The sequence below is a fragment of the Arvicanthis niloticus genome, chromosome 30 (assembly GCF_011762505.2).
Source record: "Arvicanthis niloticus isolate mArvNil1 chromosome 30, mArvNil1.pat.X, whole genome shotgun sequence".
Lineage (NCBI taxonomy): Eukaryota > Metazoa > Chordata > Mammalia > Rodentia > Muridae > Arvicanthis > Arvicanthis niloticus.
Window position 1 is genome coordinate 9,207,357 of NC_133438.1, and position 19,233 is coordinate 9,226,589.

The 19,233-nt window shown below is 38.8% G+C and overlaps 1 protein-coding gene across 10 annotated transcripts; it reads right to left on the reverse strand.

The window, feature by feature from the left end:
- Positions 1 to 569: 569 nt before the first annotated feature.
- On the reverse strand, positions 570 to 18,979 carry LOC143440933 (zinc finger protein 54-like). 10 transcript variants are annotated; one of them, XM_076927861.1, is made up of 6 exons: positions 18,696 to 18,777; positions 17,220 to 17,322; positions 16,965 to 17,055; positions 5,070 to 5,137; positions 2,211 to 2,295; positions 570 to 1,296 (listed from the first exon to the last, which is right to left on the reverse strand). In XM_076927861.1, the coding sequence occupies exons 4-6, from the start codon at positions 5,082 to 5,084 to the stop codon at positions 671 to 673; spliced, it is 726 nt and encodes a 241-aa protein (XP_076783976.1). In that variant the 5' UTR covers positions 5,085 to 5,137; positions 16,965 to 17,055; positions 17,220 to 17,322; positions 18,696 to 18,777; the 3' UTR covers positions 570 to 670. The 10 variants fall into 10 exon arrangements, with proteins under 10 accessions (XP_076783976.1, XP_076783972.1, XP_076783974.1 ...); XM_076927857.1 differs by having other exon boundaries at positions 2,211 to 2,337; XM_076927859.1 differs by lacking the exons at positions 17,220 to 17,322; positions 18,696 to 18,777 and adding an exon at positions 18,894 to 18,979 and having other exon boundaries at positions 2,211 to 2,337.
- Positions 18,980 to 19,233: the final 254 nt, after the last annotated feature.

The window sequence follows — 19,233 nt, forward strand, 5'->3', positions numbered from 1 at the left end:
TCTTCAGGCTTTTCCATATTTTCTACATTATGAAGTTTTTGAGGTTGAAAAAGTAAAATTTTTAACAAAGTATTTCATACATTGCCACATTTTAATAATTATTCCTCAATGTAAACTCTTGATGTTTCCTAAGATTTGAACATTACTTACAGGATTTCAGAAATTTCTCATGTTCATAATGATTTTCTAGCGTGGTGCATGCCATGGTTTTTAAGGGCAAAACTTGGATAAAGCACGTGCTACATTCATTACTAATGGAAACTTTCCTTCAGTACTATGAATGTTCTGATGTTTTCTTAGACCTGAGAGGTGGGTAAAGACTTTGACACATTTACCGCATTTGTAAGGTTCATCTCCTGTATGAATTCTATGATGTATTCTAAGTTGGACTTTCTGAATAAAACATTTGTCACATTCACTGCATTTGTAAGGTTTCTCTCCAGTATGAATTTTCTGATGTCTTCTAAGATCTGAGCCACTGGTAAAAGATTTCTTACATTCACTACATTTGTAAGGTTTTTCTCCTGTATGAACTCTCTGATGTTTCCTAAGGCCTGAGCAGCATGTAAAGGATTTCTCACATTGACTGCATTTGTAGGGTTTTTCTCCTGTGTGAATTCTCTGATGTATTGTAAGTTGGGCTTTCTGAATGAAGCATTTTTCACATTTACTACATTTGTAAGGTTTTTCCCCTGTATGAATTCTCTTGATGGGTTCTTAAGTATGTCAGTCGGCTAAAGTTTTTGCCACATTCATTACATTTGTAGTTTTTCTCTCCCATATGAATTGTCTGATGGCTTCTCAGGTGTGTGAGTTGGCTAAAACTTTTGTGACATTCAATGCATTTGTAAGGTCTCTCTCCAATATGGGTTTTGTAATGGTATTTAACAATATATGACTGATAAAAGCACTTGCCACAAGCCTTACATTTGTGTGGTTTCTCTCCAGAATGATTTCTCTGGTGTACACTGAGGCAAGAATGGATTCTTTGATTCTGATTGATGATGGGAAACATATTTAAACAGTTTTTAAACTTGCAAGGTTCTTCTCTAGAATCCCCACTTTTATGTCTGTTTATGGATGATGACTCAACAGAAGCATCCTTGTGTTTACCATATCTGCACTTACTGCAGTTTTCTGCAGTATCATGTGTGTCATAAGGTATACATTGGGAGGATTCATGAATCATTTTTCCAAACTCATTACATTTATAAGACTTCTCTTGGATATTCACAGGCTGATGCTTTGTACCTTGATAGAGGATTTTTTCATATTTTCCACTTACTCGGTGATTCTCTGGAAAGTTAGCACAAGTATAGATAATAGGGATTGATGCATGAGTAACAGATTCAATAACTGATGTTTCCTTAAGTTCTCTAAAGCATGTAACAATAGCAATTCTTAGGAATACCACTCTCAGCAGAGAACTTCTGTGTTTCAATATCATTAAATGAAAGCTCAGAAAAAAACTCCACTCTGATCTCCATTAGACCAAAAGAACCAATAAGTCTCCTCATTCTTATCTAAACTACCTACTTTTCAGAAGACGGACAAAAGGGTAAAGGAGCAAAAATGAACTTTGAGACAGTAGCTCTCTGAAATGTCATAAAAAGGATGTTTCTCTACTTATTTGTTTATATTTTTGAGATAAAGTCCGTTACGCAGCCTTTCTTGGCTAAGAACACACTACTTAAATCAGGCTTTCCAGAAACTCACCAGCTCCTCATGCTTCAGCATTCCTATCACTAGGATTAAAATCATGCTGTGCCAGGACTATAGAGACCGAACGTCAAAAAATAAACAAAACAAAAACCAACAACAACATGCTTACTGCCCACAGTTCTTTATTTTAAAACCTCTCAATTTTTAAAAATCAGGAAGAAATAGTTTAATTCAATATGAAAATCAAAATAGTCCAATTAATTAAGTGTACTGCAAGGCATTTCCATGCTCTGAATATTTAATTTTCTTTGAACTTTGAAGTTTTCCTTAAAATCTACATCAGAGAGCTGGAGAGACTGCACAGAATATAGCATTGGTTACTGTCACAGAGAACAAAGACAAATGTAAAAGAAGCACCATGAAAAAGTGTTCATTATCAGAATTTCCTTATTTCTGGTGGTCTCTAGACAGTTCAGAGAATTTACATACATACAAAGTAGGTGCATACAAAGGATAAATCAGGGATTCTACAAGAAGAACATTCTTACCTACAAAGACTAGATTGCTGTAACTTTCCAACATCACATCCAAATACAAAGTCCTCTGAGCAGGGTCCAGCCATTCCCACTCCTCCTGTGAGAAGTCCACAGACACATCCCAGAATGTCAATGGACCCTATAATGTAACATTACCCATTTACCATGTGCTGTTGGGGGAAAAATGTTTTCTTAGGTAAAATAACTAATAATTTCGTAGGTAAATAATGAATTAGACCTAATGAATTTTTGTGATATAGACCAGGACAATTATTTAATGACAAAAGTTCTCTAGAGGTGCTACAGAGATGGTTCAGGAAGTAAGAACACTAGATGTTCTTCCACAGGACTGACACTTAGTTCCCAGCACCCACATCATGCTAAGCCAGAGATTCTACCTCCAGTTCTATCAGATCTAATGCTCTCTTCTGAATTATGAAGGTATAGCATTCACAAATACATTAAAGCAAATATACTCACACACATAAAATAAAATGAAAGTTAATTTTAATAAAGGATACTTTGAGCTGGGCATGGTGGCACATGCCTTTAATCCCAGCACTTGTTAGGCAGAGGCAGGCCTGGTCTACAGAGGAAGTTTCAAGGCAGCCACACACACATACACAGACACACACACAAAAATCCCTGTCTCAAAAAAAATCAAATAAATCAGGGCTGGAGAGATGGTTCAACCATTAAGAGCACTGACTATTTTTCCAGAGGTCCTGAGTTCATTTCCAGCAACTGCATGGTGGCTCACAACCAACTGTAATGGGATCTGATGCCCTCTTCTGGCGTGTCTGAGGAGAGCAACAGTGTATTCACATACATAAAATAAATAAATCTTTTAAAAAATCAAATAAATAAATCATCGTAAGGACATTGTCTAGAACAGTCGTGCTCTGTCTTGTATTTCTATCTCTGTGAAAATTGGGTGATTGTGATGATATTCTCACAGTTAGCAAACTTGTAGGGAATATAAAATACACATTTGAGGTCTGGATGTAGAAATGTAATTCTATAAAGCCTGTACTGATATCAGTCTCCACAGAATAGTTAGAAAAATACCTGTAAATAAATAACCTGTGTAAAAATTCATTCAGATGAAGTAGAAAGATTATCTGTGATCAAAACAAATATTATTAAACTGAGCAAACATTATACTAACTCTTCACTAATTCTGAACATATTATTGCTCCAGAAATTGGCTCAATTGAAAACATGACTTTTACCTGGGCGATGATGGCACTTGCCTTTGGCAAGTACTGGCCAGCACTCAGGAGGCAGAGGCAGGCAGATCTCTCTGAGTTTGAGGCCAGCCTATTCTACAGAACTAGTTCCAGAACAGCTAAGACTATACAGAGATAACCTGCATCTTGAAAAACAAAAAACAAACAAACAAACAAAAAAAGACAAAGAAAAAGAAAAGAAAGTTTGAATCTTATAAGTTCTCCTCTTCTTCACTATTTCAGCTCAACCATCTAACATGATTTTAGGTTGCACAGATAATTACCATTCTTGATTCTTATTTTTTTAAAATAGAAAATGACAGTTTACACACTGGCTCTGTCATTAACCAGAAGTATAAACCTGAGGGCTCTAAAAGTGGCTCAGAAGTAAAGTGCACTTGCTGTTCCTGCAGAGAAACCTATTTTAATTTTCAGTACACATAAGGCAGCTCACTTACAGTGACTGATTCTAGTGCTAAAAATGTGGTGCCATCCTCAGGCCTCCACAAGAACCATGCAGGCATCTAGTGCACATAAAAACCTGAAGATGAACATTCAGAGTTAGATAAAAATATTTTTTTGAAAACAAAAAAATGGAAATCTGTCCATCTCAAGCTCACTTCAAAAACTCTACTTAAGTAATACACAGTTTCAGGGAAACAATAGGCATAGGATGGGGGAGCCTTCCTCCTCCCCCCCCCCCAAAGAGAGCAGAGTCATTAAGAGGAGCATTGGTACATGCATGAAAGCTGATGGGCTTATACACAGCCCAAAATAATGCTCTGTAGAATTTTTTTACTGGTACATTCCATGTAATGCAATATTGAGATGGGACTAGCAGTGTTTACACTATGACAGAAAAATAAAACAGACAAAGAGAAAATATTCATTTGTCTGTTGAGAATTTACCATTAGAAAATGGAATCAAGAACAGGATATAAGCAGCACCTTTCCTGAGAGAAATAGATTTCAGGTGTCAACACACCAGCAAAGAGGGAATCCACCATACTGTAATCTACATCCCCTCTTAGTAAGATCAGTTTTATGGCAAGAGCTAGTCACACACTCCTTCCATCATCTATTCCCTCTAGGGTGCTGAAATATTTACTATTAAGATTAAAGACAGTAAGTTCCTTCTAATTCTATTTTTCTATAAATTGTTCAGTGATGTTAGCCTAAAGAAGCATGTCCACTTTGTAAGCCTGGTTCTGGGAATCTGACCATCCCTAAACTGTAACCTATGTGGGGCACATGAGACCTTCCTTTGTCCCTAATATATAAGGACACAAATCCATCCTCTGTAGGAAATGAGAATCAGTGCATTTCTTTGATCACCATTTACAAAGGAATCTCTCAGAATTTGCAGTCTTAATTAAGTCCATGAAAATGTATGTCCCCAAAATAATAACTGAGGGAAGATGCAATGGAATAAGGCTGTGCTATGTATGTGACAAGACATAAAGACTTAATCCTGGTTAGCACATAAGAAAAAAAAAAGACAAAGCAAAACAAACAAATACAAAAAAAATTTAACAATTTAGATGACACTACCAGAGGCAGAAAACTAAAAGAAAGAATGGTTTCAATATAAAAACAATTTTCAAAGACATCTAGACACCACCCCGACCTGGGGCACACTTACTGGTGAAGCAGCCATTTCTCTCTGTCACTCTTCTCTGACTTTCTGTCTTGGGAACAAAGACTGGAACTCTTGATGAAATTCCACAGTGAGAGGTCAAAAATACAAAATTAAAATTAATCCAACTGTGTTACAGACCCCCAAATCAAAATGATACTAGCGGTTTTGTCAGCACTCCTACAAAGAAGAGAGTGTGGAAGGATATATTTAGAGTAGGGAAAGAAAATAACTGTGAACTTTATCACTGAACATTGACTCCTAAAATTCATGGTCAAGTAAGTGTACTTGAAGAAAGTTGTAAATTCTCATAGCCACAGTTCAACAAGATTTTGTGATGAACTCCTAAAGGTACTAGGGAAAAAAATGTCACCAGGACCATCAAGTAAAGAGTACTTATGTCATACCTAGGCCAACATATAGTGCAGGGAAAACTCAATAGCATAGCAAGAACACTGTACAGAGAAAAGATGCATGCACTCACCGGTCTTACTGAATCCACAGCCATAAGATCAAGCTAAAGAGACTAGCTTGGCAGTGGTCCAAACACATTTAATCCCAATACTAGGGAGACACAGACAGGAGGATATCTGTGAGTTTAAGGCCAGCCTGATCTACATAGAGATCGAGTCTAAGGACAGCCAGGACTACACACAGAGTAACCCTTTCTTAAAAAACCAAAAAGAAGAGGAGGAGAAGGAAGAGGAGAAGGACAAGCAGGAGGAGGAGGTAGAGTAAACTAGAGAAATTTGAAGACAAAGGAGAAAAAGGTAGAAAAGAAAGGTACCAAGCTCATTCATTCTTAATGATAGAAGTCCCCACAGAAATCAGGGGGGAATAAATAGACTTGATATAATACAAAACTATTTCCCAGCCCACACCTCTAGCTCTACCAGAGGCCACAGTAGTACAGGAGTACCACATAAGACCTGCCTGCAGATATCCAATGTTTCCTCAGAGCCCAACCAGCTTGTCAAACAGCACCCCCTGGAAATAGTCACATGGACACAAGAAAATCATACAAATCAAAACTAAACGTAATAAAAGAGTACTCCTTGGGGTGTCACAAGACCTGATCATATTTCATAATACAGAGACACAAGGACAAAGACAGCATGGACCTGCACATACAGAAACATGTAGAACATTGAACAGAGAACCGAGAAATAAACACAGCAGAGAGGTAATGTAAGACAAGTATGACAAAGAGGAAGCCAGAAAAATACTCTTTGAACGTTTTGTGCTGAGAAAATAATTGTCCATGTGGAGAAGAGTAATATTAGATCCATATCTCTCACCCTATACAAAAATCAATACAAACTACTTCAAAGACCTTCCTGGAAAACTTGAAATGTTGAAACGATGAAAAGAGAACACGATGAAATGCTTAGAAAAAAAGCAGTGTCCAAAAGTGATTTCAGGAACACTGAAAATAACCAGGAAAAAAAAAATGACAATGAGATTTCATGGAGTACAAAGCTGCAGAGGTCAGAGAAGTACACTAAGAATGGTAGCTAAGAATGAATGGTAACTAAGGATGAATGGTAGCTAAGAATGTGAAGTTGAAATAAGAGCCTAGCAATATTTTATACATATAGATGCATGTGCGTGTGCATGTGGGTAAATGCATTTCCATTTTAATTTAATCGAAAATACCTCAAAAAAAGAGAGAAAGAAAGGAAGAAAGAAACAAAGGAAGGAAGGAAGGAAAGAAGGAAGGAAGGAAGGACTCTATTTTGGGGCTTTAGTTCTAGATATAGTCAAGCTTACATCCAAAACAATGAATGACACCTTGATAACCAAAGCAGATAAAGACAAATAGACACAAAGATAAAAATAACTGACCAGTTGCCAGAATGGATATGGAAAAGAGATTCTAAAAAGTGTGGAAATTAAACTCACATTGACTTAATGCCGAGATACAGGACTATTTAAACTCTTATAAGCCAATCAATTCAAGGCACAAAATATGTAGATTCAGTGAAAAAAGAAACATAATCATGTCAGTAGATCCATGGCAAGCCTGTTTACTCATTATAAGAATTCTGAAGATCTCAGAAGATGCCTCTGGATTGGCAGGATTAACTTAGTAAAAATGGCCATCTTGCTAAAAGCAATCTACAGGTTCAATGCAATCCCCATCAAAATTCCAAATCAATTCTTCATAGAGATAGAAAGAGCAATTTGCAAATTCATTTGGAATAACAAAAAACCTAGGATAGCAAGAACCATTCTTAACAAAAAAGAACCTCTGGGGGAATCACCATCCCTGATCTCAAACTGTAGTACAGAACAGTAGTGATAAAAACTGCATGGTATTGGTACAGAGACAGGCAGGAAGATCAATGGAATAGAATCGAAGATCCAGAAATGAACCCACACACCTATGCTCACTTGATCTTTGACAAAGGAGCTAAAACCATCCAGTGGAAAAAGGACAGCATTTTAAAAAATGGTGCTGGCTCAACTGGAGGTCAGCATGTAGAAGAATGCAAATTAATCCATTCTTATCCCCTTGTACAAAGCTCAAGTCCAAGTGGATAAAGGACCTTCACATAAAACCAGATACACTGAAACTAATAGAAGAGAAGTTGGGAAAGACCCTCGAATACCTAGGCAGAGGGGAAAAGTTCCTGAACAGAACACCAATGGCTTATGTTCTAAGATCAAGAATTGACAAATGGGACCTCATAAAATTGCAAAGCTTCTGTAAGGCAAAAGACACTGTCAATAAGACAAAACAGCAACCAACAACAGATTAGGAAAAGATCATTACCAATCCTACATCCGATAGAGGGTTAATATCCAATATATACAAACAACTCAAGAAATTAGACTCCAGACAACCAAATAACCCTATTAAAAATGGGGTACAGAGCTAAACAAAGAATTCTCAACAGAGGAAATTCGAATGGCCGAGAAGCACATTGGTCTCCTCTTAATCACCACTGCTAATAATTGTCCCAGTAAAGCAAAGGTTTTACTTCAGTGGTTCTAGTTTCCTGTTAATCACAGCTGATTCTTCAGCCACAGCTAATGAGAACCACGGATTCTCAACTCCAAAGTGCAAATGGCCATGGTAGTCTTTAAACAACTCTCAAAACCTTTGCTCTGGAACTTCACAAACTAGGCCTGAAATATCCACATTGTTTTCAAAGTTCTTATATTCAAAGCTCCCACAGAAAATCTCACCATGTTTCAAACACTCAATGTCTTCTCTAGCCCAAAGTTCTGAAGTCCTTCTACAATCCTCCCCCCAAAAGAGTCAGGTTATCACAGTGAAGCCTCTCGATCTAATTAGTCTCAGTTATGGTTACTACTACTCTGACAAAACACCACGACCAAAAGCAACCTGCAGAGGAAAAGGTTTATTTAGTTTACACTGCCATATTTCTGTTCATCATTGAAGGAAGTCAGGGCAGGAACTTGAACAGGGCAGGAACCTGGAAGCAAGACCTGTTATAGAAGCCATGGAAGGATGCTGCTGATTGGCTAGTACCTCAAAGCTTCCTCACCCTGCTTTCTTATAGAATCTACAACCCCAGGCCAGGGATGCCACCAATCACAATGGGTTGGCCTTTTCCCATCAATAATTAATTGATGCCCTACAGGCTTGCCTATAGACTTATTTTTTGGAGGCATTTTCTTAATTGAGGTTCTCTCCTTTCAGAGGCTTTGGCTTATGACAAGTTAACATAAAACTATTGGAGAAAGCATGTTCTTTCAATAAACAAGAAACATAATTCTACAAGTCAAAAAAACTGTATATATTCCATGAAAAACCTCAGAGCTGATAACTGTCTTACTAAGTTATAAACTCCACAGACAACATCAATTAGTTTTGTACATTTCAACAAAAGATTCTGAAAAGCCAGCAAACCATACACAGTGTCTAATAATGTCTTGGAAGCCCTGGTGTGGCATTTAAATTACTAAAACTGATCTGGAGGCTGCTGGGTGAGATATCAATGGCTGTCCATATATGATGATTCTGTGTGCCACAATACCAAACTTCCAGGCAAAGTATGTCCAGTAGTGTAATAATGCCAAGACTAGTTAGTGAATAAAAGGATGTCTGGTTCCATCTAAGGACAAACCAATGAGAGAAATACACAGATGACACTGGAAAGTTGGTAAAAGCCAATGACTGGGACAGTCACAGTGTGTAAGAGGAAATCCACTCCTGAAATACAACTCTATGTAAAAGATACTCAAAGTTCCTTGAAATAGTTCTCTTTGCACCATAGTCTGCTATCAGCCCTGGTCAGCGAGACTTTGTTTGCAACAAGAAACTTAATTTTGGGAAACTGCACAACCTATGATGGAAAAGTAATACTAGCACATCTAAATAGAAAACATTACAGAAGTGTGGGAAATAATGTAAGGGTTAAAGGATGGGGAATGACTTATGGAAATTCATGCTGTCATAAGACATCACAGTTGGAGTTATGAACATATGACAACAGCCTGGCTATAACTCAAAACCTGTCCCACAACATATGTGAAGTACAAGAGGGACTAAAAGGAAGAAATTGGGTAACCAGGGATGTGATAGGACTATGATAGAGGACACAGTAATACTGTAAGCTCTCCAGGGAGCAACAGTTAATTAGAAAGGCCACTCTCTTGAAATGCAAGTGGCAGACAGGGATTTGGGGAAGCATGGATAAATCTAAATTCCAGGTGCTTTGAAATAGCTGCAATAGCAAGAAAAATAGATAATGCAAGTACTATACCTATTCTTCTGTAAATACTCTAATATCAATAATATTAATGGAAAAACCAGGATAAGTTACAGTTTGTGTGATCTAAAAGTTACCAGTAACAATCAAACACGCATGACAGAATTTTGAGAGCCAGGACAGAATACGGTGCTGTTGTCATTTGACAACAGTTATAATTGTATGTACAGGGGACTCATAGTCAATAATAGGATGGTGATGAAAAATGGACATAGCCATGTATGAAGTTTTAAGAGAAAAATCAGGATATTTTCACCTGGCATACCTCTTCACAACTCTTGCCTGTGACATTCAGGCTGAGTAATACTGTCAGCTCCATCAGGGAAAATATTTCTGCCCAATGACAGATGCTGTATTTCAATTAATATAGGAAGGGAATGTGGCACATGACTTAATCTGGTCCTTGTCTTCAACTGAAAAGGTTAATTTTTAATACACAGAGAATGGGCTGGAGGGCTTCCTCTGGTGTGGTGAGTAACTCATGTTTTTACATGTTTCCACCATGAAGTTTTCTGTCCAGGGCTTCTATATTAAAACCTGGAAGTAGTATTTCCTCAAACACACATACACTTCTAACAGCCATATGGCTACACATCTGGGACTTCCATTGAAAGAGCCATTAGTATAGGTTCTAAGCAGTAAACAGGATGGGCAAGAATATAACATTCCCAGACACCCGTGCATCAGTATTGGTTTTCTGATCATGAACATTATATAGTATTGAGCACTGCACTTTATGTAGTAGATAAAGTTCAAGATAGTTATACTTTGTATTCAGACTATGGGCCTCTGGATTTATAGGAGGAGACCATCCCTAGGATAGTCTCTCTGAGGCTGCCACATCTCCCAGATCTATCTTGCTATCCTCACATTTAATTGCTTCATAAATGGGGACTCACTTTCCAATTATCTTCTCATACACCAACATGAGCTTGGAAGTACAATCCATATGAATATTTACCCATAGTCTAATGTTCAGTGAGCATGGAATAATATATTTAAAGCCTGAAAGAAACTAGCTGTCAACAATAGATTACACATAGGAAAAATGACTGCTAGAATTGACAGAGAAGGGAGTGCATCTGAAGGGGTCACAAATTAGCATAGTGTTGGAGGGCACAGCTTAACATTAGAACCTCCATTTTGCTTTCAGACTCCATTTTGTGATTACCTTGTCCTCCGAATGAACTCAGCTACTGGAAAAACCCCAACTTGTTGCAGGAGCCATGTCATGCTGGTAACAATCACAGTCCCCTGGGCAAATAGCACTCTACTCCTAGCAACAACCAATCAGTTCTTAAGAGGAAAGTACTTAATGTCTAATGTAGATTGATTAAGCAAGCAACCATTGTAAATACCAAGCTGAAATTATTACTAGCTAATAGAAGTGTGCCAAGCAAATGGCAACCAATCATGGAACTGCCAAGTTGGAAAGTGTCTTACCCTGCTACCATGATAAAAGACAAGGCTGTTACCAGCCCAGAACCTTCCACACCATCCACTGTGCTGGGGAGGTTAGAGGGTCCAAGCTCACACTTGAATAAAGGCTCTTTGCTTTTGCTTACAAGTTGAACTCCTGGTGGTCTTTGGTGGTCTATGGGGACCTGATGATCTAGGTATAACAGTGTTTGATTCAAGAACCTCTTTAGATAATAAAAATATTCTAGAAGAATCAGATATGATTATCCATGACAACAAAGGAAGGATTGCATTTTACACGAGGAATTAATGAATACAAGAGAACTGGGAAGCAACCCATCATGTACAACACAGGAAAGCACTAACCCTTACAGGAAATAGAGAACAGTATCACCAGTAATCCATCATCCAGAACACCAGCAAAAACTTCTAGAATAGAAACCCTGAGCTATGCAATCTCAGTAGGAACAGAATTTCAACTACCATTCTTAAAACTTCATCATAAAATTCCTGGTAGAAGTTGAAATAGCACAAAATTTTACCTCAACAGTGTATGTGTTATCCATGCCTTTAATCCCAGCACTCAGGAGGCAGATGCAGGCAGATCTCTGAGTTCAAGGCCAATCTAGTCTACAGAGTGAGTTTCAGGACCACCAGGGCTACACAGAGAAACCATGTCGCCAAAGGAGATGGGGAAGAAAGGGTGTGGGTATGTGTCAATCTAGGTTTACAGTTCAGGAAGAAGAAAATGTTCTATAATAGGGGAAAGGTTCACATTCTCTCCACTCATACTTAAGGTAGAATTTTAAAGTAGCTAGAGGGGATGGATGGAGTGAGGCTTGGTGCTTAGGAGCAGTGCTTCTTCTTCCAGAGGACTGGGGTTCAAGAGTAACACTAAATGTTAGCTCATAAAACTGTCTGTGACTCTAGTTCTAGAGGATACAATGTCCGTCTCTGTGGGCACTGCATATATGTAGTACACAGATATGCAGACCAAACACCCATACACACAAAATAATAATTATCAAAGAACAACCTATAAAAATTTAAAAATGACAAAAAACAAAGAGATACAGCAGGAAAGACATTGAACTCACCCTTTTCAACAATAGTGTGATTGTTTATATAGTCTATCTGAAGATATCACTAGAAACTTTTATACTTGAGAAATCCTTTAGTAATATTGGAAATAAAGAAATGTCATAAGCAAATCTCCAGTTTAGGATGCACCAAGAATGAGCAGGTTGAAAAAACAAATTAGGATTATATTCCATTCTCAGAAGCATCAAAGACCTCCACAGCTCCCTGGAAATATCATTTAATGTGTTCATATTCTCAGTCATGAGGGAATTTCAAACTTGAGCATAACTGAGACTCCATCTCACCAGAATGGCTAATGAGAAGAAACCAAATTGGGGGCTGTCGAGATGATGTGGTAGGTAAGAGAATGTACTGTTTTTCTAGACTTCCTGAATTAGAATCCTAGAATGAATGCATAGACTCACAACAATCTATAATTACTCTCCCCTGAGATTCAGTGCCCTCTTGTGACCTCCACAGGCACCAGGCACACAGACATACATACTCCCAAAACAAATGTATACAAAAAATAGAATAAAGTAAAATAAAATAACAAAAACGAGAAAATAAAATGGAGGATCATAAGGCAGAACCACAGAGTTAACTGTAACTTTAATTTAATGCTAGCCTTGCCTACATACTGATTTTGACAACAATAACATTATATATATAACTCTTTATATATGTGTTACCCCCTCAAAAAATAATAAACAACAAATATAATCAAATGCCAAGGAATACACTTCAAGAAATGGCAAAGTGGGTTTTTATTCTAACTCCTGTTGGGAATGCAAACTACTGCAAACAGTACAAGTCCCTCTGGAGATGACAGAAACCACCTATATGCACCACCATATTACGCTTCAGAATACAAGACTGCTTCAACATGTTTAGATCTCTCAATGTAAGCCTGTGACTATCTAGATTATAACAGAAGGATCATGATCATGTCAATATAATCCAAAAACGCCCATGGGAAATGTTCACATTTGCTCATTATCAAAGATTTGAAGAACCTGGGAATGGGGAAAAACATACCTATGCATAGTAAACACTAGAAGCCACAAACCTAAAGTCCACATTTTACTAAGTGAGGAAAACTGGAAGTAGTCCAACCTCCTCAGGACAGGAACAAGGGTATCCAGTCTGTTCACAGTCACTCAGCACAGTGCATCCAATCTTATCCAGACCAAAAAGGAAAGAGAAAAAAAAAATCTCAATTTAAAAGGGTTAACACAGGTCAGACAGCAACTTGTTCCAAAGAAATATAATTCTTTGGGTTTTCTTTGGGGGCAGGGGGTGTAGGTATTTTAAGATAGGATATCTCCCTGTGGCTTTGACCATCCTGGAATTAACTATGTACTTGAACTCACAAAGATCCGCCTGCCTCTGCCTCCCAAGTGCTGGACATTAAAGGTGTGTGCTACCAGCGCTAAGGAAGAAGTATTAATTCTCAACTTCAAAAACTATAAATATTCCATGAGAAAGCTCAGATCTGATGATCTTTGAAATAAGCCATAAACACAGGTTGTTTTACATATCAACAAGATGAGGGTGAGACTACAGCAGACCACTAAGAAAGACCTCCATAATATCTAGGAAATATTACAGATGCCCTGATGACAGTCTTCATAGCAACAAAAGGTGCAGTGTAAGCTAGTGGGCAAGAAGAGTCATCAGTAACCTTACCCAAAGGGCTGGAGAGATGGCTCAGAGATTAAGAATACAGTTCCAGGGCTCCTGGATTCCATTTCCAGTTACCACATAGTGGTTTCCAACCATCTATACTTCTATGCTTCAATTCAATGCCCTCTTCTGGCATGCATGCAGAAAGAGCACTCATATACATAAAATAAATAAATAAATCTTAAAAACCTTACCCAGATGAGGACCATCTATGCCATATTACCAACCTGCAAGAGACTGCATGTTACTCTACTGACATAGCACAGGCCCATGAGAACTCTCGTCTTACCCAATAGCCTCTCCTTGAACCTCAAAACTGTATGTGACTTCCGGTATATTTTGCTCCTTAGAAATATTTTCTACATATGAAATTCTTCAGCAAATTCTATTTAAAAATTTAAGAAGCCAGTGTGGCTCTATGTCACGCTGGATTGCCGGGATGTGGGAAAAGTTTGGAGGCATGCGGGGGGACAGGATATAAAACTGTTTAACTGAACTCGGGGCTCAGACTTCAGACAGACATCAGCTGATCCTGTGTATGCCAACACTGCACAATAAAGCTGTCTACTGGATCAGAGATTGGCGATTACTCCCTTTAGTTTCCTAAAGCAGTGAGTGTCATGGTGTGAAGACAGTTTTCTGCTTAGGGAAATGCTTTCTGGTTGAATTTTGGGCCAGTTCCTGATAAGGAAATATGTGCAATGCCGTGGAAACCTGGCCAAGAGCCCACGGCTGGGAAGGTGACAGGCCACAGGAGGCAAGTGACTCATGACATTTTGCTACATGTATAAGTATGCAAACTGCCTTTACCTGGTTCTGTCCACAACTGAGCCTGCTTTCAGTCTGGGTCAGAGAATCTTTGTATGTAATGGTCAACAGTCATTTCAGGGACGTATTACTGGTCACATATAGAGAATGAGTGACTGCTTCATTGGACAGCCATGAAGAGAAAATTCAAAAAACCTGGCTCAAGTCCTAGGGAACATGACAAAGAGGGGACAAAGTCTGGGAAAGCAGAAGAATAGGGAGGTAATCTAAGAAACACACAATGTATAACATTTACAAATGAATAACATTTACAAAAATAGGAGAAAACTAATTTTACATTGAAGCACAAAGAATCAGAGTGTGGAGAGCATCTCCGGCTACATAAAGCAGAGCCTGAGTTATCTCAACTGTGATTCCAGATGATATTGCAAATCCAAATGACCACTAGGATATGGGAGTGGCAGAAGAGTAGATATACAGGCCTATTCTACAGAAAGAGAACAATAGCAATGACCATGTGATTGTCAACCAAGTAACATAGGTGTGTTACATAACAGGCAGCCTCATGAACCAAACATATTGGAAAACATGAACCTCTCTCTATACACAGACCTTCTTGTATGAACTGAAGCCAAAAAGGATGAATGGAAATACTAAAAATTAAAAGTATAAAGAAAGAGCCTATGGAACAGTTAAATGTATTAGTTAGCTATTTACCATATGACAGGTTAATACCCAAAATATGTAAGAAAAAAAAACCCAAAAGCAAACAAAATTAACCTCAGTTAAGAAGCAGACAATTTTAATAAGATCATACTAAAAGGCAGTTACAATTGCCAATGAGTACACACTGAAAATGCTCCACACCGTCAGTCATGAAAAAAATGCTCATCTAATGTACACCAAGATCGCACATCAGTTCAGTGCGACCTAGTCAGTGAGCACACTCAGGTTTCCACAAAACAAATCCTGAAGACAATGCAACAGAAAGAACTCAGAGATACAGTGTTAGTGAGAAGCCAGCTTACTGCAGCCACCATGCAAGTCAGTGTGCAGCTTCTTTCCACTCTCAATTAATCAAACTATTCACGAAGATTTAGCTATCACATGTGTGGTGTCATAATACTATGTTCTTGCAAAAATGAATTGGTCACTGACCACCATGCATGTGGACAGAAACAGCAGATGAAAACCACAAGAATAAATATATGACACATAAACACTGACACACCGCTAATATGGGTACACAATTGCCAAGGAGGTTTCTCTTAAAGGGATTCCTTTAAACAGGAATGGGATATTTCAGCAAGATATGCAAAGGTCTGGTATCATGGTGTGAAATTTAAGAAAGCACAGTCTTCAAATGCTTCAGAAGATGAAACCAAGATTTCAAATTCTATTAAAATTATAGCAGTGAAAATCATTGAGTATCCGTGTTAAGACAAAAAGACATGTCAATGGAAAGATAACACGGACAATGTGAACAGCTCTGCAGAGATACTAAGCAATGCTTTTCAAACCCCTGATAGTATCAGTTTAGAAAATGGGAAATTCCACTATGAAAGAATCAGAATATAAAGAAACTTTCAAAAATGTCAAAGTCAGGAGATCAGGAAACGAACCTAAGACATGATTTTCCCTAATTTTACGAGATGGAAAAATTACAGTAAGAAAAGTCATTTAATCCTGAAATGAAGAGACAAAAGAGAGACAAATCGAATGGGGCCTTCATCATTGACCTGCAGTCATATAAATTATGCTTTCTTGTAGTACTAATTCTTGCATATAAAGCCAGTGACATGTAAAATAGGACAAGCTTGAGATTATTTATAGAACATCCCAAAACCCTTTTAGAGAAACAATGTGGCAAAACCAACTTCATGTTTCATTTGCACTTTCATTGTTTGTTAAAATTTTTCTTTGGAGTTTTTATTTAGGTTTCTGAGTATCAGTGTTCTTCTGTATATATGTATATGTGCTGTGTGCTTGTATTTCGTGCCCACTGAGGTCAGAAAAGGCATCAGACCTCTGGAATCCAAGTATGGATAGGTGTCAGCCAGTATGTGGATGCTGAGAATGAACCCATATCCTCTTCAGAGCAGACATGGCTATTAACTGTTGAACCATCTAAACAGTGCCTCTCCCAATACCATTTTCCATCTCGCATGACGCTCTCACCACACCTAACTCAGTCCCTCTAAAATACCTGGTATATCTGCTTCTGTGTCCTTCCCCTCCACCTTCTAGGCCTCTCTGTTCTGCATCAAAAGTGAGCAGCTCTGGCTTATGGGTGAGACCTGCAGAAGAAAGAGATGTTTCAGAAAGCACCTGAATTTCTAACACAGGACTATGTCCCAGAGATAATGAGAAAATAAAATAGAGGGTTCTACAAATGATTACCCAGGTGTCATGCAAGGTCAGAATACTGAAAATACTTAGGGAATATTTTCAGTTAGCATACCTGGAGTCCCACCACTTCTAATCACAGGTCAATCAAAACACAAGGGCGGGAAATGAAGCTGAAAGATTGGGGTGACAGTATTACACACCAATGAGTTCTGAATCTGTCATGGAAGAAAAATGGCAGAAGCCTTAAACCACCCAAAAGGACACTCATTCTCATAAAGCTCACACACACACTTGCAGAATAGCATTCCTAGGAACCCCGAGGAGCAAAGGTGGTACAGGCAAACTATTCACACCCACAGCAGAGACTGCTGCAATTCAGCGATATCCAATCTCTGGACAAAGCCCTCGGAGCAGGATCCAGGCATCGCCCGGCTTCCTGAGAGTATTCCTCAGTCACAGCCCTGGCTGTCAATCAGCCATGAAATTAACATTTAAAAAAGGGGCGGGGGGGGGAGTGAGAATTTGAGCCATCTATGTTTCTACACCGCTTTAATCCCAGCACTCAGAAAGTAAAAGCAGACAGATAGATATCCCATGTGGAATCAGGCTGGTATATATGGTGAGTTCTTAGACAGGGCAGAATTGAAACACTTATTCTACCAAACAAAGTCAAAACCGAACAACACCATGTCAACTCGGCTATGTGTTCACGGGAAGAGTGCTTTTCTTGAAACAGGAAGAGAAAATACTGCACATATACTTGCATGATCAGAATTATTTAAGAGATGCTTTCTAAGTTTGTCCCACTCTAGTGTATTGTAGCTGTAAAAAACCGACTGGCTTGATCTCCCCTCAAAACATGCATACATCCTGTGATTTTTTCCAGAATCTAAGCTGTAAATTAAGAATTAAACATATGAAAACACATTTCTGAATGCTGCATTTACATCCCGGCGTGCATTTACATCCCGACTTGGAAAATAAGTCGGGACTTAACTGACACTCTTACAGAGACTTACAGGAAAACAAATCACCAATGTAAATAAAAATGGTTTTTAAAAGTTTGCTTAGTAAACATTAACATTTACGGACATAACTACAAAGCTTGGTAAAATACTTTCTTGATTTCATCAAATCCTCAGTGGACTAATATCAAAAAATTTCTAGGGGATGCCTAGTCCCCAGGGTAAAAGACCACTTTCTTAAGGTTGGGGAAAATAGTAAAACGGGGGAGTTCGCGTGCAAAGAGAACCATGTTTACCAACAACAGATAATTATTGTTCTGTAAATATCCTGGCAACCATAAAATGAATGAAAAAAAATCAATATAAAGCCCAGATCACATAATGTAAAATTTATCGATAAGGGTGAGACATCCACAGCAGAGTTTCAGAGCTGGCTTCCTAGCAGGCAGCGGGGAAACTAATCCCTTAAGGTCTGGTTCCCTCCGGTTTCCCAGCTCCGCAGCTCCTCTGACCCCGGAGGTTCAAGGGCCGCGGGGCAGGGGTTCCAGCCGCTGCTCTGCTGACTCTCCCCGAGTGGCACCTGTGGCTGCGGGAAGTTTTCACAACCATTTGGAGACCCCAACCTGTGTCTTTCACAATCCCGGCTCTGAAACAGGATGCTCCCTATGTTCCCGGGGGAATGGCGAGTGTCTGAATTCCTACTTCCTTCCGTTCCTCAGTGCCTCCTCCGCCCCACCCATCACATACCTGTTCAGGTCACGTGCCCCGAGACTCCCTCCCACCCACTTCCTCTGCCCCATTCAGATTCCCATCCTCCTTACTATTTCTGCCTCTGATGACAGCGGACGTCCATTGATCACTCGGCAGAGATCCTGAAGTTGGCGACATTCCTAGTTCTGCTGTAAAATCCAGTTCCTCCCTTCCCTCTCTACTAGCAATGACTTGTGGGAAATTCTGCTGCTTCGGGAAATGTTTTTTCTCCACGGGAAGGTTAGACTACTCTGTTCAGCAAGCTTAATATAGAGAATCAAAATATATGTGACTGTCTTGTGTATAGAATAGGGAATCAACACGGGCATGAAAAGCTGTTACTGACCTCAGGCTCAGCTTTGTACTGAACTCAAATGAGCAGCCTGCAGCAAGAAGGCGTGGTATCCTTGA

What these genes read in the sequence shown, in the direction of transcription:
- LOC143440933 (XM_076927859.1), bottom strand. An exon ending in CAGCAATCTAGTCTTTGTAG is followed by an intron (nt 1,297 to 2,210) that starts GTAAGAATGTTC and finishes CTAACTTTCCAG; the next exon opens with AGAATCACCGAGTAAGTGGA.